Source organism: Acomys minous (genome assembly GCF_964271855.1).
Source record: "Acomys minous genome assembly, chromosome: 12".
NCBI classification, from domain to species: Eukaryota; Metazoa; Chordata; class Mammalia; order Rodentia; family Muridae; genus Acomys; species Acomys minous.
Window position 1 is genome coordinate 267,601 of NC_140493.1, and position 27,297 is coordinate 294,897.

Here is a 27,297-nt window from a genome sequence, read left to right on the forward strand (position 1 = left end):
CATCTGCTTAGGAGCCCTCAACTGCATTCTAACCCTGCTCTCCCAAGTCAAAGGCTATACAGGGCCAGGAGAAGGAGGTAAGGGGTTGAAGCTGCCCACTGCTTCTCACAGACCAGACAGCCAAAGACAGAGGGCGTCATAGCCCTGTCCAGCACAGGGCCCCAAGCGGGAGTGGCGTAACACAGAGCTTTCTATCTGCTTAGGGACATCCTGGGCCCAGGTGCTTCACAGCTGCTGAGCCTAAGTCCCAGGTTTCCACAGAGGAGGAAGGACTGTTCAAATCCGTAGGCTTCGTGCCTGTGTTTCAGGGGCTCTTCCCAGTCTGCCTCCTTCCTTCCCCTTATCCTGGACGGTCCAGGACTTGCAGGCCCATGTCAGAACAGTGGAGGTGACTGAGGAGACCCTTCACATCTCAGTGGAGAGGAGGAGTCCCCACACTGCCCCCTCCTTAAAACCCTGCAGAGGAAGGGGGAAAGAAAACCAAAGCATTCTCCTGTCGCCGCGGCAACCATAAAAACCCCAGCTAAATCCATCTTGTGAGCTCACCGCCCCATTAAGATGCAGGGCCAGGCTCCGAGCCAGCCCAGCCACATTCATTTGTGCGAATAAAGGTGGGGGAGGGGAGGGGAGCGGGCTCTGGAGGGACGGGGAAATGGCGAGAAGAGGTTATTTACACCACCGTCCTGACCTTCTGGAGCAGCGCTGGCTCCGATAAATAACCCGCTCAGCGCCGTTTCAGAGGAGTGGGAGGTGCGGGAAGCGAGCAGGGGCTGGAGGAGAGCCCCCACGCAGGTGCGCGTCTCCGGGTTACTAATGGCTGAGGCGGGAGCAGGCAGCTGGCTTTGGGGGTGTGTGGGGGAGAACTCAGTTCCCTGAGTCTCCCACTGAGAAAATACCATCCCCACCCCACCCCTGGCGCCAATTTCCAGGCGAGGGGACCGAGAGATGCCAAGGAGGCAAACAGCCCTGTAAATTAGGGGTGTGGGGGTGCTGGGGAGTCTCTGAGGTAGGAAGGAAGAAATATTATAAGAGGTGGGGTGGGGGGCTGGAGGAGCAAGACTAGCTGCCAAAAAGGGAGGAACGGAACCATCACACAAAGGCAGTTTGGAAGAGATTCACTTTATTCTTCTGATGCGTACAAGGACTTCGCCTGACTCCATTTTTTGCAGAGGCCGCCTCCAGTCTGCCTACTTTAGCCAATGCACGGGGCAGAAGACTTGCTCGGGAATGCTTTTTCTAAGACATTTTCACAGGGATGTGGGGCCAAGGGGCAACATTACACTCAAGAACGGGAATCCAGGCCTTAGAGGAAAGGCGCTACACCAGACCCTCCACTTCCCGGGAAGGCTGAGGCAGAGGAGAGCTCAGCAGCAGATTGCAGAACCAAGGCAGAGGAATGTGAGTGGAAGAGCTGAGGAAAAGGAACTCGCCAAGGCCCAAGTCATTACGGCCCCTTCCTTCTTCCTCTGGGGACTGGAGTGGTTTTAGTTCCGGGGTACCAGAGGTCACACGCTAGGCAAAGATCTCACAGGTGTCACAGGCAGACAGATGTGGTGCAGATCACGGTAGAGGCTGCACTTCACAAACTCCAAGCGCATTGAAATCAGTGTTCTCGGCAGCTCCCTCTCCTCTCTATAAGCTGTTCCCAAACTCTTCTAAGGCAGAGAAAGGGGCAGCAGGAAGGAGAAAAGCTGCTGAGGCGGAGACTGCACGGCCTCTGCCACTCCACACACACACTTGTACTGAAGGAGGGAGTCCTCCCCTTCTGCTGGAGATACAGGCTGCTGGGACGAGGGCCCTTAAGGCACAGGGAGGAAAACACTCAGCACACGGTTTCTCCTGCTTTGATGATCTAAAGTCTGGCCATGGTAAAGGGCCAAGAAGCCAAGGAGAGAATGTGGGGGTGCGAGTGGGGGTGGGCGACCAGTGTATGTAGGAAAAGGGTGTTCCCCTACCTCATTCAAATCTGCTGGGGACTTAACTCCCACGAAACGGGGGTGGGGGCGGGGCAGAAAGGATAGAGATGCTAGGTCCATTGTGATTCTCCAAGATGACCCTAAGCTCATCAGCTGGGGACCTGAATAAAAAAATCACAGCAGATGTGGGTTTTGAGAGGCAAGGAAGTGGGCATAAAACATCTTCACCGAAGGAGGGACCACTTGATCTGTTCCTTGGCTGACTGCAGCACCTGCGGAGATAAAGGCAGCACTGAGGGAGGCTTACACGCCACAGGTGTGGGCAGGCTGAGGCTCTCCTTCCCCACACTTGCCTTCCCTCTCCTCAGAAGAACAGGGGATAGAAAATCCCAAGAATAGAAGAATAGGAGGAAGCTCTAAGACCCTAGAGGGCTGTCAGTTTGGAAAATTCCCCCCGAATTCAAATCCACTGGGGGGATGAAGAGAGAAGAGGTGCACCTGGGAGGAAAGGGGGGGAAGCTGGGGGTTACTGGACACATGTTATGAAGAGGGGAGTCCACATCCAGATGGTGAGGATTCCTACTGAAGCACTCCCACACAGGCCCCGGGTCAGGCAGACTATCCGCAGTGCAGGTAGAGGGATGGCTCTGCGAAGCCTGCATATTCCAGAACATGCACTTCCAGCCCAGCCCTCATTTGAATAATAAGAGAAAGAGGAGTGTGTGCTCACACAGACCATCTGCTTATGGCAAGCCTCTGCCGAGAAATAAATCACTGACTGAGGTGTCAGGCAGGGAAGGTCTGAAGGGTACAGAGCAAGGCTCAGTCATGATCACAGTAAAAGGAGCCGTGTGGGGTCTGAGGACACTGTTCAGTGAGCCCCAGAGCTCTGGGCTAAGAGGGAGCCAAGGAAGCTGGCGGAGTGTGAGGTCTCAATTCAGGCAGGTTGGGGGCTCCTGCCGTAGTCCCTGTGGAGAGGAGGAGGAGGGAAGTCCTACCTGAGACACGGTCTGCTCTGTAAGGGGGACGTCTTCACCCTGCACACAGAGAAAAGCACTTAGACTGGAGCTGGCAGAGGAAGAAGTATTCCTTTAAACTGAAGCAAAGGAAAACGCCCCAAACTTCTCAGCCAGAGGACTGTGAGCACAAAAGGGTCATTTTATCCATCCCCCACTTAAAGGCAGGATGACTTTTTAAAAGATTTATTTCATTCCAAGTAATCAGCACAATATCTGACCCTCACCTCCCTCAACTCTGGGGTGGGAGACCTGGTTCCCTAGTCAGAAAAGATCTTCCCTGAATATCAATATCGAGGGGGGAGATGGAGGGAGCCAGGGTAGTGTAATGGATCCCGCAAGGCCTGATGGGTAACAACGGCATGTTAATTTGAAGAAATAAACTGCTGCAACAGCAGCCTGAGATGCGAAAGGGGGGAGGGGGACCCACATAGAAACATATGTTAGAGGAGAAGATTAAACTATGCAAATTGAAGGCCGCCTGTGGCAGTTCAGGGGAAGACTTCCCTTTACCAGCACTGCCAGCCCGTACTCTGTGGCAGTGAGAGCTGGGACGGCTGGGAACTGGAAGCAGTCCTGTCAGACATCTCTGCACTATCATCACCCCAGCAGACACAAAGCTTCCATTATCTCAGGGACCCCCTTTCTAGTATTGTAGGACCAAGGAGGGCTGAGGTGCTGACAAGTAAGGACTTCCTGAGGCTCCATCAGACTGAGACACACCTCTCTGCCTCTGAGGACCAGATCTATCCTCAAAGAGGCAACAGGCCAACCTCAAGTTCCTCCATAATTTCAGAAACATGAATGCTAAGGTGTCTTTTACTTTTGTTCACTCAACATGTTTATAATAATGTTCCCATTCTGTGCAAAGACCAAATAAATGCTCGGTGCCACGCTAGAAGCACAAGCGTCCGTCTGCTGCTCTGGGACCCTGAGATGGAAAGGCTGGGAGAACGATCTGGGCACGTGACGAGGCTAAGAGAAGGCAGGGTGTGTATACGGGTCGGACCCTCGGCTGCAGGCAGCAGGCATGGCTTGGGGAGCGATGGGGACCCACATCCCTGCTTACCCTCAGTGCCACCCGGTGCACCACCTGCTGGGGGTCACTCTCTAGGATCACCCTACAAACACAAAGAAGATCATTGTTTGATGGGTCCTGTCCCAAAGGATCAATTTATTGTCAAGTCGGGATCACTGGCGGCTCAGCCGACTCAACTTGGAACAGGGGCAGCCACCTCCCTTCCCCACTCCAAATCCAAGCAGAGCAGAGAACTCACCCTCCATCTACAATTTCATCCACAGCCAAGAAGAGCCCCTCCATGTTCTCCAGCAGGGCTCGCTTTTCTACATTTTTTCTGAATCAAAAAAGAGAAAAACCAGGTTGTATGTGAAAGGAACCCTGGGCCTTTGTCTGACTGGGGACCGTGAACTACACCAGTGTCCACCCACACCAAGAAGTGAAGAGCCTTCAAACTACGCTGCTGAATAGTGATCAGAATCTTGACACTCTGGGTGATTCCAAACGGCCAACTTCTGAGTCCTATGGTGATTATCCCAAGTGCCGCTGCTGCTGCTGAAGGCGCTTGTAAGAAACATGGGAGAGTAGGAGAAAACTGCCCAGCTCACAGCCGGTGATAGTGGGAGGCAGGAGGAGTGGGGTGCAAGCCCTCTGCGCTGAAGCTCTGACAACGTCTCTCTGCCCCCACCCCCACCCCGATCCATTCAAGCCCCAACACAAAGGCCAAGGGGGGCTGGGAACAGCCAAGGGCTGCACCCACCAGCCACAGATCTGGCAGTTGGTGCATGTGGCCTGTCACATCCGTCAGTATGACTCTTTCTCTAGATTACTAGAAATGAAGTCTATTCATTCACCTAGCTGGGAAATAAATCACCCCCCTTCCTGAGGAAACCTAAGCCTTTGCCCTGATGGTCTGTGGGCTGAGAGCACCCGCTGTTCTACTCCGGATGGATTTCTAAGATGTGTTCACTTAGGAGCTGCTGTGGGTGAAGTTCAGAGCCCTGAATGTTTTCTGAGAAAGTATCTTGTATCTTCTCCAGCTTGTACGTGTGGGAGCAGAGCGCTGCTGGGGAGGCAAAGAGGGCAAAGAGCACAGTGGCCCTATTCTACGTACAGGCAAAGACTCTGAGGGCTGGTAATGGAAAGCTGGTTGTGTTTCCTCCTCCCGAGGCAGAGATGTTTCCCCTGGAACACTTGCCTTGGTCTTGCATCCTTCAAACCCAGATGAAAAGCCTAGGGAAGCCCTGGGGGCTCAGAGCACTCTCAGAGTCACTAGACATGACCACAGGAGCTACAGACTCTAAGGCTGAAGCAGAGGACTGCATGTTCAAAGGCTGCCTGGGTTACACAGAAAGCAGAGTTCTAAGACAGCCTGGGCAACTCGGTCAGACCTTGCCTTAAATTTAAAGAAAAAGCAAAATAAAGAAAAGTTTGGAGGCAGAGGCAGGTAGATCACTGTGAGTCCGAGGCCAGCCTGGTTTACAAAGTGAGTCCAGGACAACCAAGGCTACACAGAGAAGCCTTGTCTCGAAAAACAACAAAACAAAACACCACAGAAGTTTGGATGAGAAGCTTAGTGGTAGAGCAGTTGCCCACCCTTGGTTTCAGTCATCAGCACAGCCAGTAGAGGGAGGGGAAAAGAGAATTCTTCCTGAGTAGGAGACTCTCTTTCCTCCCTTAGTGAGAGAATTCTCCCATGTGAGAACCATTCTCCCCACCTACCCGCCCCGAGTCAGTCATCCCCAAATAGCAAGCCCAATTTCTCACACTGAATGATTCCCCAGTGTGGCTCTGATTTCGCACAGACCCCTGGCTCTAAGGTCTAAGTATTTTCTCTTCCAAATATAAGCGAGAATGGCCGCTCACCTCAGCATCTGGCTCAGGGAGTCGAAGAGGCAGTTCAGAACAGCCATAAGCATCAACTGTTGAGAAAGGAGACAGAAAGTTTGAGGCCCTAAAACCGCTACTTCCAAGCAGACCTCCACTGTATTCCTCAGCTAAAAGCACACGCTTTCACAAATGACCAGAGACATAACGTGAAGTGCAGACACAACAGCCAGAAACACTCTGGCTTCTCAGAGAAATGAGCTCTGCTAAACAACCCCACAGTGGAGACTTCTTTAAGGCAGAAGTTCAGACAGAACTTTGCTAGTGTCTTAGTATTGATGTATCTCAGTCCTTTGTGTGTGTGTGTTTACTTTTTATCAGTTAAAATGTACTTTTATTTGTGTACATGTGCACATGTGCCACATGTGTGCGGGGCCCCACAGATTCCAGAAGAGGGCACGGAACCTCTCTGGAGCAGGAGTTAAGAGTTGTGAGCCGCCCAGCATGGATGTTAGGAGCCAAACTCAGATCCTCTGAAAGAACAGCAAGCATTCTCAACACTAAGCAATCTTTCTGGCTGCATTCCTCTTTTCTGAGACAGCACCTCACACAGTTCACTTTGCCTACACTTCCCAAGTGCTGAGATAACAGGTGTGCACTGCCATGCTTCTCAGCCTCTATGTCTTTTTTATTTTACTTTATTTTATGTATATACATGTTTGTCTGCGTCTAAGTCTGTACACCATGTGCCCAGAGAGACCAGAAGGCAGCACTGGATTCTCTAGGATTGGTGTCATAGAGAGTTGTGAGCTGCCATGTGGGTGCTGGGAATCAAACCCAGGTCCTCTAGAATAGTAGCCAGTAACAGCTGAGCCATCTCTCCAGCCCCTATCCCTATGTCTTTACCACGCTACCTGATGGATTAGTAAAGAGAAAAATCATTAAGCAAGCAAGAGCTGAGGTAGAGGAAGGTGGTGGAAAGTCCTTTTGGAAAATGGTACTAGGAGCTGGGTGTGGTCATGGACATCTTTAATCCAGCACTCAGGAACCAGACACAGACAGCCTGGTCTACAGAGTGAGTTCCTTGGCAGCCAGGGCCACACAAAGAAACCCTGACTCAGACAAACAGAAAATAAAACAAACAGGACTAGGGATCAAATCCAAGACTTCCAATTTGCTAAGCACACATTTCACTAATGAGCTACACACCAAGCCCTAGGAGTCAGAACTGGGTCTGAATCCCTGTGTAGCCCTGAGAGAGTTCATGGGTTGAATCAGATGGAAAAGCTACTTTTGTAGTTTGACAAAAGCCAAATACAAGTAATTTTATATGGTTCTTTGTGGTTTGGTTTCCTCATTGGCAAAACAAAGACAGTAATGCCTTCAACCCACAGAAGTGCCGCCAAGCTTAACCGATGCACCTCACGGCGTTCACAAAGCAGTCAGGGCTCAGCAGGGCCTGGCCTCACAGACGCTTATTAACTGCGAGGGCAAAGTACCTGGTGGCGTATTTACCTGTCTTCTCCCCCACAAGTTGCTACCACTTGAATTAAAGTTTTTTCCTACATACAGGAGGGTTAGGAATATACTCACAAACCCACTTACACCAAGAGACTTCATCAAGCGACCCCTTCATACCGTTACGGCTTCACCACAATCTAAAGTGCACGCGCGCGCGCACACACACACACTCCGACACACTTACACTGTGATGTTTCATCAAATGACCCCTTGGTTGCTCACAGGTGGATTTCTGTGACTCTGGGCTACAGTGTCACACTGTCTCAAAAATAAAGTGAAACCAAAGAAACAAACAAAATCTAAAACACCATAAGTGTATATTCTAATTGGACACCTAGAAAATAGGTGTTGTGACTTGAAAACAACCTGGGTTATACAGTAAGAACCTAGCTCTTTAAAAAAAAAAAAAGACCTGGAAAATTTCCTTTATGGGCCACTTCTGTAGGGTTGACATGGGTCTCTGACAGACCTCGCCAGGTAGCAGGGAAGTGTGCCTCACAAAGCCCCGAACCAATGGCTGTCCCATCTATGGTTTCAGAAGTGGCATCAGAGGGAGCAAATGCTCAGGAATTCTCACCTCATTTTCATAGGAGCTGCCAATCACATAGAAGTAGAGATCAATGCTACTTTTATAGACCACTGTGAGCCCTTCCAGCAGGGCGATTTCACCTGGGGAAGGAAGCAGAGACTGAGTGGTGGGAGAAGAGGTGTAGAGCAGGCGCCCCGCGAGTGCCTCCGGGCAGCGGCCTGCACCAAGCAAGGCCTTCTAATGACCCCGGGCACAGCCAGCACCGCCCTGTCTGTTGTTTGGGGGTAGCAGAAGGGACGCAGAACCTCAGGGGAATCTAAGTGTAAGTTCTCTAGCCCTCCCTCCCCCACCGCACCTACTTCCCTCCCTGTGTATGGAGCAGGGCACCAGCCGATCCTTCGGAGGTAAAAATGCAGAGCGGTCACCTTTACAGGCTTCCATTTACCTGCCCTAATGGATGCGGTACAATAAGCAGAGCTGCAGTTAAATTTGTCAAGTGAGGCTCATAAATCCAGGGACTAGACAGGTAGCTAACAGCCGAGCTCTAGCACCGTATTCCCGCGTGAGGTACACTCACCTCCCCATTACATTTCTGAAGAGTTTATTATATGAGGGGAGGAGGAAAGAAGAAGAGGAGGCTGCCGAGTCATTTTATCTTTTTTCTGCAGTCCTGCTGACACCCCCTTCCAGTGGCTGCCCCCAACACAGAGAATAGTGAAGGAAAATGACCTACTATCCGTCCGATGCGTCTTGTTGAAAATGTTCTTCTCAAAGGCCTTTTGCTCCTTGACACTGGGGTACGTGTCGTCATAGTACTAGTGGGAAGGAACGGAGATGAGGTTAGGTCATCACAGCTGTGGCCAGGGTGACTACTGACTGCTCTACTCTGGGATCCTGCGTGTCTCTCCTTCAAAGCAAGGGGTGAGAGAGGAATACGGAGCTAGAGAGGAGAGACTACAGAGGCAGGGGGATGGGGGTGAGTGATGGCAAGGAAGAAAGAAGTGAGCGCTGCCAAACGCCACAGCCTGAGTGTGAGCTCCAGAACCCACAGGCAGAGGGAGACAGCCAGCTCCTGCACGTTGTTCTCTGGCCTCCTCTAACAGGCACACACACATACATCCACCAAAAAGAAAAAAGAAATTAAAAAAAAGACTGTGGTGCTGTAATTGTAATCAATCCTACATGCTATTTCTAAGTCTCTGAAGGCAGAGACCCACCAGCTCTCCTAAGGAGACTTCCACCACATGCCTCCTGGGAGCTGCTTGTGTCAGGGCCAGTGCTGGAGAAATAAGCAACAGGGATGCAGGGAGGCTTCCTCAGACCTGGCTGTCATGGAACTCACTCTGTAGATCCGCCTGCCTCTGCCTCCTGAGTGCCGGAGGGCTGGGATTAAAGGTCTGCATCACCTAAGTCTCTAACTGAGCAATGGAGAAAGGCCACGCACACCTCCTGCTCAGGCCGCGCCCTGCACATGTATGCCCTCTCCGGCAGATGAGAGAAGGGGGCAGTCCAGCACTTCAGTGAGTCCACTCCCAAGGAGGGGGTGGGGATGCAGGCTGCTAAACCGCCTGCTCTTTAGGGGCTAATCCATCGAAGTCAGCTGGAGACCTATGACAGGTCTGGCATTTAGTAGCTGGATAACTGTTTCCAAAGGTGTCCTGCACAGTTACATCCAATTACAGCGAGGAACAGCTGGTGAGTTCTAACTAATTTCCACCTGCTGATTGATTTATGCTCTGTTCTCCCAGAGTTAATACGCCAGGGCGGAGGGGATAACAGAGGAGAGGGGTGCCCTTTCTCCTCTCAATCCACCCAAAGCTAGCAGCTCCTTACCGGGGCATGCAGCTTGGTGAGGGCTACAGGTCTGAGACTGGAGGACTCCCTGGAAAAACTCAGGCTGAGTGACAAGGTAAGAGGGTCGAGGACAGAGTGGACAGACAAAACAGAGCTTCCAACATTGAGACAGCGTTTCTGTCCGGGAACTAAGGTTCCAAAGCTCTTCCCGGCCCTGATGAGGGTGAGAGAGGAAGTTCACGGTCTGATCCCAGAAGGCAGAAAGCTCTCGCACTCAGGGACAGAAGACTGCCAACTTGGATTTACCTGGAGTAGTCAGGGTAAAATGAATTCTCAAAATCATCATACTCCTGAAGAATTTGAGTTAGTGGGGCCAACCCCAATATTTAAATCTCCATTGCTGTTGCCTGCCTTTGGATCCCTCGCCCCTTACTGGGCTGCTTTGTTTACCCACAACAGGAAGATGCACCTAGGCCTACTGCAACTTGGTATGCCAAGGCAGGTTGACATGCATGGGAGGCCTCCCCCTTTCCTGAGGAGAAATGGGAGATGGGGGAGGGGAAGAGGTCAAAGAAGAGAAGGGAGGGGAGGGAGGGGAGGGGGTAAGGAAGGACTGTTTTTTGTTTGTTTTTGTTTTTTAGATGTATTTATTATGTATACAGTGCTCTGCCTGCATGTACATCTGCAGGCCAGAAGAGGGCACCATTTCACATTGTAGATGGTTGTGAGCCACCATGTGGTTGCTGGGAATTGAACTCAGGACCTTTAGAAGAGCAGACAGTGTTCTTAACCTCTGAGCCATCTCTCCAGCCCCGAAGGGCTGGTTTTAAAAGGTGGGAAAGAAAGCTTCGATCTGGATGTAAACTAATCAATTAATATACATAAATAAATAAATAAATCACAATGTTTCTGTCCTGCTCCTAAATGAATATTTAAGGAAATCTCACCTTGGCAAAGAGTCGGTCTCCATCATTGTCCAGAATCAGGACGGCCTTGACAGTGTACAGGGAGGGCTCCTGAGGAAACAAGAACACATCTTCAGCGCTGAGGCTCCACTCCTACCAAGCCTCACACATCCTTCCCTGGTCCCACCACAGGGGTGCGTGTGTGTGCCCTACTGCAGCATGGTCAGGTCTAACCCCCACCACCAGGTAATGAAGGCCCAGGGCAACAGTCGCAGACTTAGGGGCCTTCATCCCACTCCTATTTCCAGGTCCTCCCGGACACAGGCAGGCAGAGAATGTGACCATGCTAACGAATGGGCACTACTAATTGGAAAGAAGGTTGAATGCCCTTGGAAGTCACTGCAGTCCCAAAGCAAAGATCCACACAGAGAGAGGATGCGTGTGTTTTTGTGTGACACATGCACACACAAACACACACACCAATTCTAAAGCAGACATCATCCCAAAAACTCATGGATGAAACCCTTCCTTGAAATGAACCATTACCACTTACTCTACTAGGATTTAAAAAAAAAAACCTATCTGAATCTTAAGTGTGGTAAACAGAAAAATATTTAAGATGTCAGGGGTTTGGGGGAAGTTTTCTTTCACTACCGAGAATGAATTTAGGGCTTAGGGGTGTGGTTCAGTGCCTCAGGGAGCCCTAGGTTTAATCCCCCGCCTTTCCCTCTGTAAGACAACAAAACCCCAGAATGATACACAGCTGCTGATATTGGCCACGAAGCCATCACAGCTCAGCTATAATGGTTACACTTAACACCTTCTCCAACTGCAAACAGATGACTTAGGAAAGCTGCTGAGCCTGGTGTTCTCTCTCCCATCCTCACAACTTTCTGAAGGTGAGAAGAGTTGTCACTGTACAGAGGCCTCCTCTCTCCCTCCTTCCTTCCCATCGCTTGCGGTCTCACCACTACTTCTTTCTATTACTTCTTCTGCTCTGCTCTCCTGGACTTAGGAAACCCACCGAGCTTCACAACATGGGTTTAGCAAAGGCCTGAGGCAGAAGAAAGAATGACTGCACAGGATCCAGAAGCTACAGCCTAACAGAGGTAAAGTGAGGCTCCCGGAGGGTGGAGCCCCCAGCAGAGGAGCAACAGTAGCTCAAGAGAAGTGGAGGTTAACCCAGACTTCTCTTTGCTTAACTTTTATTTATTTTCATTTTTACTTTTTTGAGATAGGGTCTCTCAATATGTAGCCCCTTGAACCCACAGCGATCACCTGTCTCTGAAGTGCCATCACTTATTTATTATTTTATGTGTATTGGTGTTCTGTCTACACGTATGTCTGTGCAACATTTGCATGGCTGGTGCCCTTGGAGGCCAGAAGAGGGTGTCAGATTACCCTAAAACTGGGATTACAGATGCCATGTGGGTGCTAGGAGTTGATCCCGGGTCCTCTAGAAGAGAAGCCAGTGGGTTTAGGTGGTGGTAGAGGTAGATTTTGGGGTTTTTCTTTGGTTTGGTTTGGTTTGGTTTGGTTTAGATTGTGTGTGTGTGTGTGTGTGTGTGTGTGTGTGTGTGTGTGTGTGTGTGTGTTTTCAACACAGAGTTTCTCTGTGTAGCCCTGGCTGTCCTGGACTTTCTTTGTAGACCAGGTTGACCTCAAACGAACCGACTGCTGGGATTAAAGGCATGCACCACCACTCCGGCTCTTACTTGAATTCTTAAAGATAGTAATTTTTGATGAGGGCCTGTCTCAAAAAGCAAAAAGAAACAAACCAAAACATTCATCAGTTTTTTTTTTTGTGTTTTCTTCATTAGTTCATCTCAAGTACCCAGAGAAATGCCTGGCACATTCTGAACTCTCAATATTCATTCAAAATTGAGAATAAAGTTTAAAGAGAACCCTCTTGGTTTGATGATGCACTGTAACTAGATTGTGCATCTGAGTGGACTTTGCAGTGAGGCCGTTTGGCGATGGTCCTTTTGCCACCCACCTTCTCCTCTGACACACTGAAAACTGCCCACCCTAGGCACACTGCTCTCTGGAATAAAGAACAGGCACATCGTCCCTGCAACTGGGGAACGGTGCTGTCTGGCAGAGGGAAGTCTTCTCCAGAGAGTCTAAGAGCCACACACAGAAGTTGATGGTCTAACTTCTGACTCACACAGAAAGACCATCCCACAGAGCAGGCTCTGTTCTATAACAACTTGGCTGCTCAAGTACCAAAACCGAGTCCTCAGTGAGAATGACTTCCTTAGGGGACGGAAAGTTCTAACGGAAGGAAATGGTTGTGCTGCTCCATCCACACTCACGGCAACCATGGAGGGCTAGCTGCCCGCAAGTGGAAACTGGACCGTAATCTGGCATTGATGGCTGTTCTTGCAGCCAGAGCCTGGCATTCTTAGAAGGAATGGGAGCACACACACCCCCAGCCCATCGCAAGCCAACATCCCTAAGGCCACCTGCCAAGTGGGAGAGCCAAGGTTTTTGTGGCCAACACTGTCTAAGCACCTACATAGCTATGCTAACATCAGAGAGACACACAGACTAGGCTCTGCTCCTGGCTCTTCTCACTGGCGTCCTAGAAGATATGATCAAAGAAACTGCAAAACACAAACCAAGTCTTCCTGGGCAAGAAAAAAGAGAGAACAGTTTTCAGACACTAACGTTCTGAAAGAGGAGGGAGGGAAGGCAGAACAAAAGCCTGAGCATTTCAAACTTGCAAAGGAAGAGTCACAACAAGGAAAGACTTGGAAAATCCCGTCTGGGAGCACCACGGCCCACACTGGGAGCCTAGAGGGAGAGAGTCTTTCCCAGCGCTGCAGGAGACTGGGTGCCACCTGAAGGCATCACTCTCCTGACTTCTCCTCCTAACTGTGGCTGGTCCCACTTCACCCTGTGGCCTTTACCTCTCAGGGGTGGGGAAGCCCGAGCAACCCTTCATGTCATAAAAACAGCAGCTTGAAGCCTCCAGAAGCCACTACTGAGAATGTAATTTCACTCTAAACTCTGCAAAGGGCACATTTATACATAACTTCCAGGTACTAAGAAATGAGCTTCCTGGGCCGGGTGTGGTGGCACACGCCTTTAATCTCAGCGCTCGGGAGGCAGAGGTAGGGGGATTACTGTGAGTTCGAGGCCAGCCTGGTTTACAAAGGGAGTCCAGACCAACCACGGCTACCCAGAGAAAACCCTGGCTTCCTGGACAATGCACCAGGCTCTGACCTAGTAATACATTAAATGCCAACTCTTGAGCAAGACCTGCAATCTTAGGACCATACCCAAAGGACTGAAAGGGTCTATTCTTCCCTCTCACTCCCCAAATGGGCAGCTGCTAGAAAGCTTTCGAGACAAAGTTCTGTGATGCACTGACTTTCAGAGCCACAGCCTGAGTGTATAACAGAACTTCACCTCAAATGCTAATAGTGCCTGAAAATGACGGACAGGCAGACTGGCTTGTAGGAGGAGTGGCAGGGATGGATTGTCATGTCTGTTTTAATTATCAAGAAAACTAGAAAGCTGTCCTCAGGACACTGAAATGTCATCCAACAAGCAACTAGGTTGCTGCAAATGAGACCTCTTAAAGCCTGGGGTTTTTTTTGTTTTGTTTTGTTTTTTTAAAATCTTGTCTGGAGCACTGCGGGCCATACTGGGAGGCTAGAGGGAGACAGTCTTTCCCAGTGCTGCCCTCTGTGGGCCTTCTGGCCAACTCACAGCTTCCTCAGAATTTTAGCCCAAGCGAAAGGTGTTAGAAAGGCACTAGTCTGGGGCCTAAGCTATTTGGGCACAGTAGTTGCCTAAGGTCTGAGACTTTGTGTTTAATACACACACACACACACACACAAAGCAAAATTCAAAAACAAAAACCCTGTCAAACTTTATTTGGGTGTATTTTGTATTTTAAGTAAAAATAATAGAAATAAGTTTGGAAAAGAAAACATGGAAAGCCGACAACAGGAGCACACGCCTGTAACCCTAGCATGCAGGTGGTGGAAACGGGAGAATCAAGTTCAAGGTTATCCTCAGCAAATCTGCAAATTCTGGGACAAGCTGGAACAAATGACCTTGTCAGAAACAAGTACAAATAACAACTATGGAGTTAAGTCTATTGACAATATATATGGAACAGTAAGGGGATGCCATATGATTCAAAAAGGCTTGGAGGGACAATGCACAGAGCAGAGAGACAGGGTATGTAGAGCTATGACTATTTGACTCACGTAGGTCACAAAACCCAAAGGCCTAATAATCTGAAGAGATAGCTCAGAGGTTCAGCTCCCAGCTCCCAGTGCAAGGGAGTTCTGACACCCTCTTCTGGCCTCTCATGGTACTGCATGCACATGGGTGCCCATATATGCAAGAAGATAAAACACTTGTAATACAAAATAAAACTAAAAACAAAACAAAAAAGCATTGCCGGGGCAGTGGTGGCACACGCCTTTAATCCCAGCACTCAGGAGGCAGAGGCAGGTGGATCCCTGTGAGTTCGAGGCCAGCCTGATCTACAAAACAAATCCAGGACAGCCAAGGCTAACACAGAGAAACCCTGTCTCAAAAAACCAAAAACAAAACAACAACAACAACAACAAAAATCAATATGGTTGAGATTCATGGAAAGTTCTGCATTCCCTACTTACAAGGATATTCTTGGGGCCATAGCAAAAGGGCTTGGCTTAGTAATGGATCTGACCGATTAAAAATTGTTACAAAAAAGTTGGGCACGGTGGCACACACCTTTAATCCCAGCACTCGGGAGGCAGAGGCAGGTGGATCGCTGTGAGTTTAAGGCCAGCCTGGTCTACAAAGTGAGTCCAGGACAGCCAAGGCCACACAGAGAAACCTTGTTTGGAAAAAAACAGAAACAAAAACAAAATATTGTAACAAGATGTTCTCTGTCTCTTTTTGTTAAAGATGTATTTATTTATTATGTACACCGTGTTCTGCCTGCAGGCCAGAAGAGGGCATCAGAACTCATTATAGATGGTTGTTGGCCACCATGTGGTTGCTGGGAATTGAACTCAGGACCTCTGGAAGAGCAGGCAGTGCTCTTAACCTCAGAGCCATCTCTCCAGCCCAACGCTCTTCCTTCAGTCCTACTTAGAAAGCTAAAGCTAGAGAGCTGGAGCTAAGAGAGCCCTTCACAGGACACACTCCTGTAATCCTAGCACTTAGAAGGCTGAGCAGGACCATGAGTTACAGGCCATTCCGGATTACAGAGCGAGCTCCCGGCCACCCTGGGATGGAGTGGGACCTTGTCTCAAAAGCAAAACAAAACTAGAAGGAGAAATTCCTAGATACCACCCCAGCTGCACATGGCTACCCAGGTCCTCTGTTACACACCCTGCGCTAACACTCTTAAGATTAAAAGCTGTGCAGGGACGAAGAGCTCTAATTCACTAGAGAAGCCTGTATACTTCAGATGAAAAAACAATTAGCTGGAAGTTTTGACAAGGATAAGCACTTAGATTTGGAAAGCACAGCTCAGGGACTGCGGGCAGAATTCAGGGTGGAGTCCATGCTTAGCACACACAGGCACTGTGTCACGTTCCCCCAGCATCGAAAGTAAACACATGAAGCTCACAGGACTGACAGGGGGTCAGCAGCGAGAGTGATCACTGGTCTTCCAGGCCTGGGCTTGGTTCCCAGCACCCACACATCAGGCAGCTCACAACTGTTTACAACGCTAACTCCAGGGGATCTGACCCCCTCATTTATTTATTTATTTATTTACTTACTTGCTTACTTGGGTGCTCTATTTTCATGCACAACAGAAGAGGGAATCAGATACCATTACAGATGGTTGTGAGCCACCGTGTGGTTGCTGGGAATTGAACTCAGGACCTCTGGAAGAGCAGCCAGTGCTCTTAACCGCTGAGCCAGCTCTCCAGCCCCTGACATCCTTGCTCTGGCCTCCACAGGCACTCACACACAGGTGATATTCATACACATCAAAAAACAAAACAAAATAAACAACGCAAAGCTCAGAAAATAAGACTCATGAGTCAAGCATGGTGGCCCAACCCTTTTAATCTAAAGCACTGGGTGGTGGGAGAAGGCAGGTCCCTGTTAAGCTCAGGGCCAGTCTGGTCTACATAAAGAGCTCCAGGCCAGGCAGGGCTGTTTGTTTGTTTGTTTGTTGTTTTTTTTTCCGAGACAGGGTCTCTCTGTATTAACCTTGGCTGTCCTGGACTTGCTTTGTAGACCAGGCTGGCCTCGAACTCACATCGATCCACCTGCCTCTGCCTCCTGAGTGCTGGGATTAAAGGCGTGCGCCACCACGCCCGGCTGTTTGTTTGTTTTTCAAGACAGTGTATCACCCTGGCTGTCCTGGACTCACTCTGTAGACCAGGCTGGCTTGAACTCACAGCGACCCACCTGCATCTGCCTCCGAAGTGCTGGGATTAAAGGCATGCACACCATGCCTGGCTGAAAAGACCCTATCTTTAAAAAAAAAAAAAAAAAAAAGACCTATGGGGTCCTAGAAAAATTATCTAGGTTATGTGAAATTAAATCTTTGTTATAAAGAAGAAACTGAAAACATACTCAGGAAGAACCAATAGCAGAAAGGAAACAGACTATAGCTCAGTTATAGTACATGCCTAGCATGCCTGGGGCCCTGGGTTCAATCCCCAGTATTACATAAAACCAGACACCGTATAACAGCCTGAAATGCGAGTACCACTCAGGAGGTAGGGGTTGGAAGACCCAAAGTTCAAAATCATCAGCTACATAACAAGTTCACAAAGCCTCTGCCTCAAAAAAAAAAAAAAAAAATCTGGGGTAACAGTTTAGTGGGTGAAAGTACTGCCATGCAAACATGAGGACACCATATAAAACCCAAGTCATTTAATCACATGCACTATCAACCCCAGCACTGAGGTGGCAAAGATAGCAGGATCCCTTGGGCTCACTAGCCAGCCAGCCAAATCAAAAACGTAATGGACAAGCCAGGCCTGGTGGTGCACGCCTTTAATCCCAGCGTTGGGGAGGTAGGGGCAGGTGAATCTGGGTTCAAGGCCAGCCTGGTCTATAGTGTGAATACCAGGACAGCCAGGGCTACACACACACACACACACACACACACACACCTTGTCTCAAACAACAATAGCAACAAACAAATACACAAACACCAACCAGGCAAACAGCTGTGGAGGAGTGGGACCAAACAGGCATGGGACAAAACTGCCATTTAGAGAGGCTGAAGTCTGAATTCTGGGTAAGCTACTTTCCTCTTTTCCTTTCTCTGAGACTTCCTTATAGAGAAGTGAAAGACTGCACTAGTGCCTTAAAAAAAAAAAAAAAAGAGCAGACCCTTGTGATAAGCTGACAAAAGTCTCTGGACTTTGTTCCTAGCCAGCAAACAACAACATAATTATAACACACTGTTATGAAACTAAATTTAGAATTCAATGTTTTTTCCTCTAAAGATAAGGTTATATGAACAGCCTGGCTTGGTGGCATGCATATTTAGTCCCAAGGGGGGCAGAGGCAGACTGATCTCTGTGAGCCTGAGGACAGCCTGGTCTACATAGCCAACCACTGCTACATAGTGAGGCCATATTCAAAAAAGCCAAACAATCTTTTGAATGTGAAGAGGAAAAACTGAGGAAGAGTCATTTCCCACCTTCAGCCAGTTAGAGTCAATAAAAAAAAAACGCGGCCTTTATAAGTTAATTATGAGCGAGGCTCTCACACAGCCAGCAGGGGGAGTCAGGGTCCACACCATCCTGGCCAGCTTTGGAAACCAAACTGGACAAGTTAAGCAAGCCTCAAGCTCTTTGGGAATGCAGGGCACCAGGTCTTTGTTTATCTTTCTTTCTTTAAAGACTGGTTTCTTTTACTTGTATGAGTAACCACTGCAGCTACAGACGCTGTGACCTGCTGTAGGCGCTGGGCACCAAACCTGGGTTCTCTGTAAAAGCAACAAGTGCTTTGAAGCAAATCATTTCTCCAGCTCCCAGGTGTTTTCTATTTTTTCTTTCTTCCTTCCTTCCTTTGTTTTTAGAGACAGGGTTTCTCTGTGGAGCCTTGGCTGTCCTAGAACTTGCTCTATAGACCAGGCTGGCCTCAAACTCGGAGATCCGCCTGCCTCTGCCTCCCAAGAGCTGGGATTAAATGTGTGCGCCACCACTGCTCAGCAGTCCCAGGTATTTTCTAAAAGCTCAGGACCCCTAGCTGCTGAAGAACTTCCTCCCAGAGGTCACACAGTTCCTAACTCTTCAGCTGTTACAAAGGTAAAGACTTCATAGAAATAAGGTCGCGTTGCAGAAAATCAGATGCCAGGCCAGGCCTGAGGGCTACGTCAGAGCACATTGCCACCTGAATGTGGCAACTCAGCAGCCCACACTTAAATATTATCCAGCAAAGGAAAAAAATCAAAAAGGGCTAGAGACCTCTTTTGTTCTTTTCCTTTCCAGTGCTATCACTGTACTACATACTCAGCCCTGGGTATTTTGTTTTGAGACAGGCAGGGTCTCAGTACATGGCCCAAAACAGCTGGAATTTGCAATCCTCAGACTAAGCCTCCCCAGTTTGAGAATAATGGTCTGTGCCCACACCTAGCTGCGCATCTAAACTTAAGAGACCCTAATGTCTTAGTTTCTTAAATGTGATTTTTACTTCTTTTTCAAGGCAGGATTTTACTAGTTCTCAGCCTGGCCTCAAACTCTAACACTCTGACCTGGAGTCCTTCTGTGCCAGCTCCCCATGCCTGGAGTTAGAGACATGTGCCGTCAGCTGAGATCCAGGCCTGGTGCACCTCGTGTGGCCCTGACACAGCCACAGTTCACAGCAGGATGGATCCTGCTGCCTTCTTCCATCTGCTCCTCACAAAAACAACTAAACCCAGAGGAGCAGCCTGTGTCCTTCAGTCTAAGACTGCACCTACACTACAGAGAAGGTGGAAGCCGGGTTTGGGGGCACATACCCACAATTCCTGCACAAGACGATTAGACAAACCTAAATTGAGGATAGCCTGGACTACGTGATTATCCCCTCCCCCTCCCACAGAGAGAGGGGGGGCAGTTGGTTGACAGAGCTTATTCAGAATAATCTGGTACAAATGGAGTCATATACATTGATTGTGAAGAAACAATGAAAACCCAGCAAGACACAGGTTTTCCTTTCTTCGATTATTATTTATTTATTTTGGGGGGGGGAGAGGCAGAGACTGGCTTCAAGCTGCTATGTAGCTGTGGATGACCTGAATTTCTGAACTTCCTATCTCCGCCTGCCGAGTACTGAGATTATAGGTGTGTGCCACCATGCCCAGTTTAGGGGGTGTTAGGTAAGCATTCTACCAACTGAACTACATCCCCAGCACCAAGACAGGATCATGTCTGCAGCACATGAGTTAAGTTACACAAAAGGATTTCCTGAAGACATGAAGGTGACAGAGGCTGGGCAATGTAAGGACAAAAGAAATCTGAGCCCAATGTGAGAAAAAACCAAAAGAGGCAGACTGGAGGCCCTTGACAACACCAGCATCCCAGTGGGCGTCGTCCCCAGTTGCATCTGGTGGCATCCTCAGCTGCATCCCAGTGGGCGTCTTCCCCTGCTGCATCCCAGTGGCATCCTCAGCTGCATCCTTCTGTTACCCCAGCATAAGTGGCTGCACAGGCACTGAGGACGCCCCCGGCCCCTACCCACCAAGGCAGGGTTTCTCTGTGTAGCCTTGGCTGTCCTAGACTTGTTTTGTAGACCAGGCTGGCCTCAAACTCACAGAGCCACCTGCCTCTGCCTCCAGAGTGCTGGGATTAAAGGCGTGCGCCACCACACCCACTGCCTGTCCCATCTTTATTACTCCCTCTTCCTTCTCTTTCCTCCAGTTTTTCTGTCAATATCTAGCCACGCCATGCCAATGGAATAAGAAACAGCAGTGAGAACCTAGCTGAGAAAGAGCCAAGCCTGCCTCGAGGCTCCCTCACATAGGTGAGCAAATGCACTCACAATCTGCCTCCCAGAGAAGACCTGGCTTCTCCAGAGTCTGGTTTTCTTTATGTAGAGGCCTTCTCCTCCCCTTCTAACCATGTGACTGCTCCCCTGGACCTTTGATATAATTTATATCTTGCCAGGGACCAACCCTTTCCCACCACTGTGAAAGAGAGGAAAAAATATATATAAATAAATATGTCGGAAATCTATAACGAGGTCTTCTTAGAGGGCAAGACATGGGGAGAGTCAGAAGCAGCGTCAATTACTCTTTTGGGGTTTTAGTTCAAGCCAAGGTCTGCTTCCAGCAATCAACCATTAAAACAAGCCGGCCAGAGTAACAGCACAGTTTATTCTGATCATTTAATTTGAAGTGTCAATAAATTAAACTTCAATCAATTAAACTAGGTGTGCAATAACCCAGATGGACACCCCGACACCAACATAATCACAATAAAACTTTTATGGCTGCCAGGGACCTCACCAGGGGCAGTGCTGGCACTGCTCGAGCCCTGCCTGAGAAATATATCTCTGCAGCACAGGGACAAGGAGACTGCTTCTCCTGTCTAAATGGAGGGGCCAAGCACCAGCAAGGACGCAGCTGGGAGAGGGGCACAGGGGACTGCCAGGAAGGAGATGGGAGTGCTTTGGGGGCTTAATGTAATTGATACCTTTGCCCAAAGCAGGAGGAAGGGGCATTTAGGCCAAGTACCTCTACTGTTAGTGCCAAAAGAATTTAACAAAAGCCCCATTAAGAAGATTCAGGAAGCAAAGGCCACTGAGACCTTGTCAGCCTCTGAGCCACTGATGTGCCCCGCAGCCCCCTCCTCTAGATCCATGGACATCCTGGTGCACTTTAGACGGTCTGATACTTGAAAGAGATGTGGAAATCAGGATTTTGTCAGTTTTAGGATAAAATATTAAGGGTAGACAATGGGCAGAATTGAGGTCTAATCTGTAAAACACTAGGAAAGCACTCAGCAATTAAAACCCAGAAATACGGACGGAAAACAACGTACAAAGGTTTTAAGGATCTGAGCTGCTATAGTAATTCAGCTTTGAGGGTGAAAAAAAGCAAAGGCCGAAGGAGAATGTAAGTTATTAACTTTCTGACTCCAGATTAGGCCGGGCACCCTCTTCAGACATCCAGGGGCGTCAGGCACACGCACAATGCACAGACACACATGCAGACAAAACACAACACATAAAATGAAAATAAATAAATCTTTAAAAATATTTTGAGCCGGGCATGGTGGCACACACCTTTAATCCCAGCACTCGAGAGGCAGAGGCAGGTGGATCCCTGGGAGTTCGAGGCTAGCCTGGTCTACAAAGTGAGTCCAGGACAGCCAGGGATATACACAGAGAAACCCTGTCTCAAAAAACCAAACCAAAAAAAAAACAAAAAACAAAAAAGACTCCAGATGGGTTGGAGAGATGGCTCAGTGGTTAAGAGCACAGCCTGCTCTTCCAAAGGACCTGGGTTCAATTCCCAGCACCCACATGGCAGCTTACAACTGTCTGTAACTCCAAGATCTGACACCCTCACACCAATGCACATAAATTAAAATTAAATAAAATGTATTAAAAATAAAAGACTCCAGATTATAAATGGAGAATGGCAACCTTCAGATTGCGCTCCAATAACAACTGAGAACGGGAGCCAGCAGAGCAGCAGGCTAGAGCTGAGAGACAAAGGACTGGAGGATATTCAACATATCTGATTATGAGCTAAGGCTAGCCTCTTTTTTTCAATATTTATTTTATATCTGTTTTGCCTGCATTTGTGTGCATCACCTGTGCCCCTGAGGCCCAAGGCAGAAGATGGTGTCGGATCTCCTGAAACTGGGGAGCCACATATGGTGCTGGGAATTAAAGCCAGCCCAGGTCCTCTGTAAGCAAGCAAGTGCTCTTCTTAACCACTGCGCCATCTCTCCATCCCCCAAGGCTGGGTCACTTAATTCAAGAAGGATTCTCTGTAAAGAACCTCAGTGGGAGAAGGCTCAGAGGTTAAGAGCACAGGCCTCTCTTCCAAAGGTCCCGAGTTCAATTCCCAGCCATCACATGGTGGGTCACAGCCATCTGTGAGATGTGATACCCTCTTCTGGTGTGTATGCAGGCATAACACTGTATACATAATAAATAAATAAACATTAAAAAAAAGAATCTATTGTTACCTAGAAATGCCCAGAATGGGGCAATTTTTTATCTATTTCTTGCCCCTCTAAGTCTTTTCAGCATTGTACAGCTGTGTGCCTTGTGAAGGAAAGGCAAGAACATGTTCTGGTCAGGCTTTCTCAGAGGTCCCACCAAATCAGCAAACGGAAATGCAAGACAGGAAGTCTGGAGGCGGCGTAGGACCATGTCCACTCCAAGAGTAGCTTCTTAGCACTATGCAGGTACTGTAAACTCTTCAGCCAGTAGATTCCTTAGATTTTTGCTTGTTGCTTTCTTTTTTTGCAAGGCCTTGCCATATAGCTCAGGCTGGCTTCGAACTCAACCCTGCGTCCCGCAGAAGACCTGAGTTCAGATTCCAGTGCCTACATCAAGCAGCAACTGTAGCTCCAGTTCCAGGGGACCCTCTGCTGACCTCTGTGGTACTCACCCCCACACACACATAAAATAAAAATAAATTTTAAAAATGTAAAGGCCCTGCCTCAAAAGAACAAAGGATATGGCTTATGGTGGTGCAGGGCATGGTGGCGCATGCCTTTAATCCTAGCACTCGGGAGGCAGAGGCAGGTGGATTGCTGTGAGTTCGAGGCCAGCCTGGTCTACAAAGTGAGTCCAGGACAGCTAAGGCTACACAGAGAGACCCTGTCTTGAAAAACAAACAAACAAACGAGTTCAAGGCCAGATTTGGCTTTGAGACCCTGTTCTTAAAAATAATATCAATATGCCAGCTGTGGTGGTAGGCAGGCAGATCTCTGAGAGTTCCAGACCAGCCTGGTCGGCAAATCAAGTCCAGGACAGCCAAAAACAAAAAACAAACAAAAAACCCCCAAAACCTTCAGAGATAAACTTGGTGAGAGCTTACAAATTCAAGCCCAGCCCAAGCTACATAGTGAGACTGTCTCAAAAAGGGGGGGAGGGGCTGGAGAGTGGCTCAGAGGTCAAGATCACTGGATGCTCTTGTAAAGGTCCTGAGTTCAATTCCCAGCAACCACACCTTGGTTCACAAGCATCTGTAATGAGATCTGGTGCCCTCTTCTGGCCTGTGGGTGTACATGCAAGCAGAACACTGTGTACATAATAAATAAATAAATCTTAAAAATAAAAATAATAAAAAATGAGAGAGACGGGCTGGAGAGATGGCTCAGCGGTTAAGAACACTGACTGCTGTACCAGAGGTCCTGAGTTCAATTCCCAGCAATCACATGGTGGCTCACAACCATCTATAATGTGATCTGGTGCCCTCTTCTGGCCTGCAGGGGTACAAGCAGGCAAGACGCTGTATACAATAAATAAATCATTTTTTTAAAAAAATGAGAGAGACAAACAGAGACTGAGAGAAGACTGTTTTTCCCCCTGGGAGAAACCAAAATGGAATGGAGTTTTGGCGCTGCACTTCCTTGAGGACAGCCTTTTCCTGCAGCTTTGTTTCCCTGATGCCATTACATAGGGTGCTAGTGACAAAGACACAGTATAGTCTTACAAGTAAAGGTCAGCACCAGGCGTGGTGGCACACGCACACCTGCCTATAATTTCAGCACTCAGGAGGCAAGGCAGGCAGATTGCTGTTTCTGTGAGTTCGAGGCCAGCCTGGTCTACAAAGTGAGTCCAGGACAGCCATGGCTACCCAGAGAAACCTTGTCTCGAAAGGTAAGGGGTGTCCAGGCAAGTTAGCAAGAATCTTCTACTGCATGCAGCAGGTTAGCTCAGCTGAAAGGGGATGCATGAGGAAGAAGCAGCCGTGGACAGACCACACAGACAAGGGAGAGAAAATGACACAGCTTACCCAGTACAGCTTCAACTCTCCCAGTGCTGTGGGCCAAATGCAGGGCCTTTAAAGCCAGCTAGACACGTGCTCTCACCGCTGCACTACACCAGGCCCAGTAGAACCAATGGTATAGGGCTGCCCAGGCAGCACCTTCCTCACTCTCAAGCTGGCTCCACTAAATTAATTTTTTGTTTTATAGGACAGGCTCTTACTCTGTAAATCCAGACTGGCTTCAAACTAGCAGCACTACAGCCTCTGCCTGAGTGCTGGGGTTACAGATATAAGCCACCACACCTGATGTTTTTTTAAAGACTTATTTATTTTTGCATATGAGTGCTCTATTTGTATGTACACCTGCAGGCCAGAAGAGGGCATCAGATCGAACCATCGATGGCTGAGAGCCACCATGTGGTTGCCGGGATTGAACTCAGGGCCTCTGAAAGAGCAGACAGCGTTCTAAACCTTTGAGTTATCTTACCTGTTGACCACACCCGATTAAAAAGGCTAAAAAGTCTAAGGAAACCAATTTCACCGACTATCTGCATCTCTCACCAGATTTTTACAAATCCATTGACTGGAAGAGTAAACAGTTTAAACTATTCAACTTGCCCAACTCGTAGGATAAGTATTGCAGGATATTGGATCCCAATGTGATCCCCGAGACTGTGAGCTACAAAAAAACCTGACTTTTGTTTGGTTTCGTTGAGCCCTAACGTGCACACACACACCTTTAACCCAAGAGCTATCTGTACACAGGAATTAATAAAATTAACCCTAGGTCAAGAGGTTGAGAAAGAAACAGAGGAGGGACTTTGAGTTGAGGGGTGTTTAAGACAGCGTGTGGAAGTAGAAGGGGTCCTTGGCGATTTTAGCTTGAGCTCCTCAGCAACTTGGCCTTTGGTTTTTTTGGGCTTTTCCTCCTGGGCTGTCAGCTGAGCTAGGGAGCCTTTTGAGCCTTCTCCATCAGGATGTGAGCTGAGTAGGACTGTCAGCTGGGTGCTTTCTCTGCCTCTCTGACCTAGCAGGCTTTTCATCACAACACCTGGCTCCTGAGTCTTTATTGGTAAAAGAGAATGAATGATCTGGGATTTTCAATTAAAACAACAGATGGGAATGAATTCTCTTTGACATCTGAAACAGGGGAAGAGGGTAAGGGCAGACAGGTCAGTGATGAAAACGCTTGCCATACAAAACAAAGTCCAGCTGGGCGTGGTGGCACACACCTGTAATCCCAGCCTGACCTGAGTTCAGGACTCTCTATTGAAAAACCAAAAAAGAAAGAAAGAAAAGAAAAACCGAAGTTTGGAGTTGGGGTGGTGGCGCACGCCTGTAATCCCAGCACAGCCAAGGCTACACAGTGAAACCCTGTCTTGGAACACAAACAGAAAAGAAACAAGAAAGAAAGAAAGAAAAAACCCCAAAGTTCAAATCCCCACATAAACGTCAGGCAGGTACAGTGGTCTGCCTTGGCTATGTGGCAAAGTTGATTCCAGTATGTCCTGTATGAAATCCTCACTCAACTAAAGCAAGCTGATGTGACGTCCCACATCTTTAATGCCCCCAGCACTTGGGAGGTACAGGCAGACAGATCTCTGGGTGTTGAGGCTAACACGGTCTACATAATGAGTTCTAGGACAATCCAGGCACCAGGGAGAAAGGGTTGGGAGAGAGACCCTGTCTCAAAACAAAACAAAACACACTTTTTTTTTCTTTTTAAAAAGAGAGAGGGAGCCGGGCGTGGTGGCGCACGTCTTTAATCCCAGCACTCGGGAGGCAGAGGCAGGCGGATCGCTGTGAGTTCGAGGCCAGCCCGGTCTACAAAGTGAGTCCAGGACAGCCAAGGCTACACAGAGACCCTGTCTCGAAAAACAAAAAACAAAAACAAAACAAAACAAAAGTTAAAAAATAAATAAATAAAAAGAGAGATGGTAAAACTTGTTTTTTCTTTTACTGACAAGAGTTTGACACGCGTACACATAGGAATATAAAGGAAAAGAGGAGCCAAGGAAGACTTTATGGGACCGATCCTGGAATTCAACTCGAGGGAAGAAGCTGGAAGTTAAATTTCTACACTAACACACAGACACAGGTAGGCCGACTCCAAACACCAAGTGCACTGACTGAAACAAACGCTCTGGTCCTGCCCTAAAGGGGTCGTGTTCTATCTGAACAAGCAGAAAGGATCAAGGGACAAGAGAGCTAACGCACTTCTGTAGCCACAACTCTCATGTAACCAACCAGAGAAAGAAGTCTGACAACAGGTCCTACAGCACGAGTCCCTGAAGTCTGAAGGAGGCAGGAAAAGGAGAGCAGAACTTAGAAGGAATGCCGGTTCTCAGTCATGACAGAACTACATAACTAAGGACTGAGGAAAACGAAAACAAGTTTTATATAGGAAACTTGTGACACAGAACTGCCAACAGGTAGCAGGACTCTGGCCAACACCAGCAGCATCCGGGGGTGACCAAACACCTCTGTTCCGTATGTTGCAACTTGGAAGGGAATATGGAGATTTGGGGGAAATTCAAGTAGGTGCGATCCACAAAGCCAACCATGAGGAAGAACTTGAAGGGCCCCGCTCCAGGGCACTCAGAATTGTCCTAAGGACCCGGCACGCTCTCTTCAACTTTGACACCGACTCTGCGCCCTCCCGGGCAGGGCTTCCTACTCTAGGCCACACGCGCGCGTTCCTCGGACTGCGGGAGCTCTGGCTCTGAGGCATGCCCGGTCCTCCCTTCTCCCGGCCCCAGCTACGGAACCCCGCCTCCCGGACCCCCTGCACACGACGGCAGAGGCACCGGCCCTCCAGCTCCTACCAAGATCAGCGCCTCCATCTTGCCCGCAGCAGCTGCCGACGTGGAGTCGCGCAAGGCGGCGTCACCGCTGATTGGCCGGGAG

At 48.7% G+C, this 27,297-nt stretch overlaps 1 protein-coding gene across 1 annotated transcript; it reads right to left on the bottom strand.

Annotated features, from left to right (window-relative positions):
• Positions 1-1,103: 1,103 nt before the first annotated feature.
• COPZ1 (COPI coat complex subunit zeta 1) lies at positions 1,104-27,297 on the bottom strand. The gene is made up of 9 exons (XM_084749438.1): positions 27,216-27,297; positions 10,569-10,637; positions 8,561-8,642; positions 7,876-7,967; positions 5,817-5,872; positions 4,210-4,287; positions 4,002-4,053; positions 2,915-2,953; positions 1,104-2,188 (listed from the first exon to the last, which is right to left on the bottom strand). Exons 1-9 carry the CDS (start codon positions 27,231-27,233, stop codon positions 2,141-2,143), a joined length of 534 nt encoding a protein of 177 aa, XP_084605564.1. The 5' UTR covers positions 27,234-27,297; the 3' UTR covers positions 1,104-2,140.

Coding starts and splice junctions, on each gene's coding strand:
- COPZ1 (XM_084749438.1), bottom strand. Junction 8,643..10,568: donor GAGACCGACTCTTTGCCAAG/GTGAGATTTCCT, acceptor CCTTCCCACTAG/TACTATGACGACACGTACCC. Junction 4,288..5,816: donor TCCCTGAGCCAGATGCTGAG/GTGAGCGGCCAT, acceptor TTTTTGATTCAG/AAAAAATGTAGAAAAGCGAG.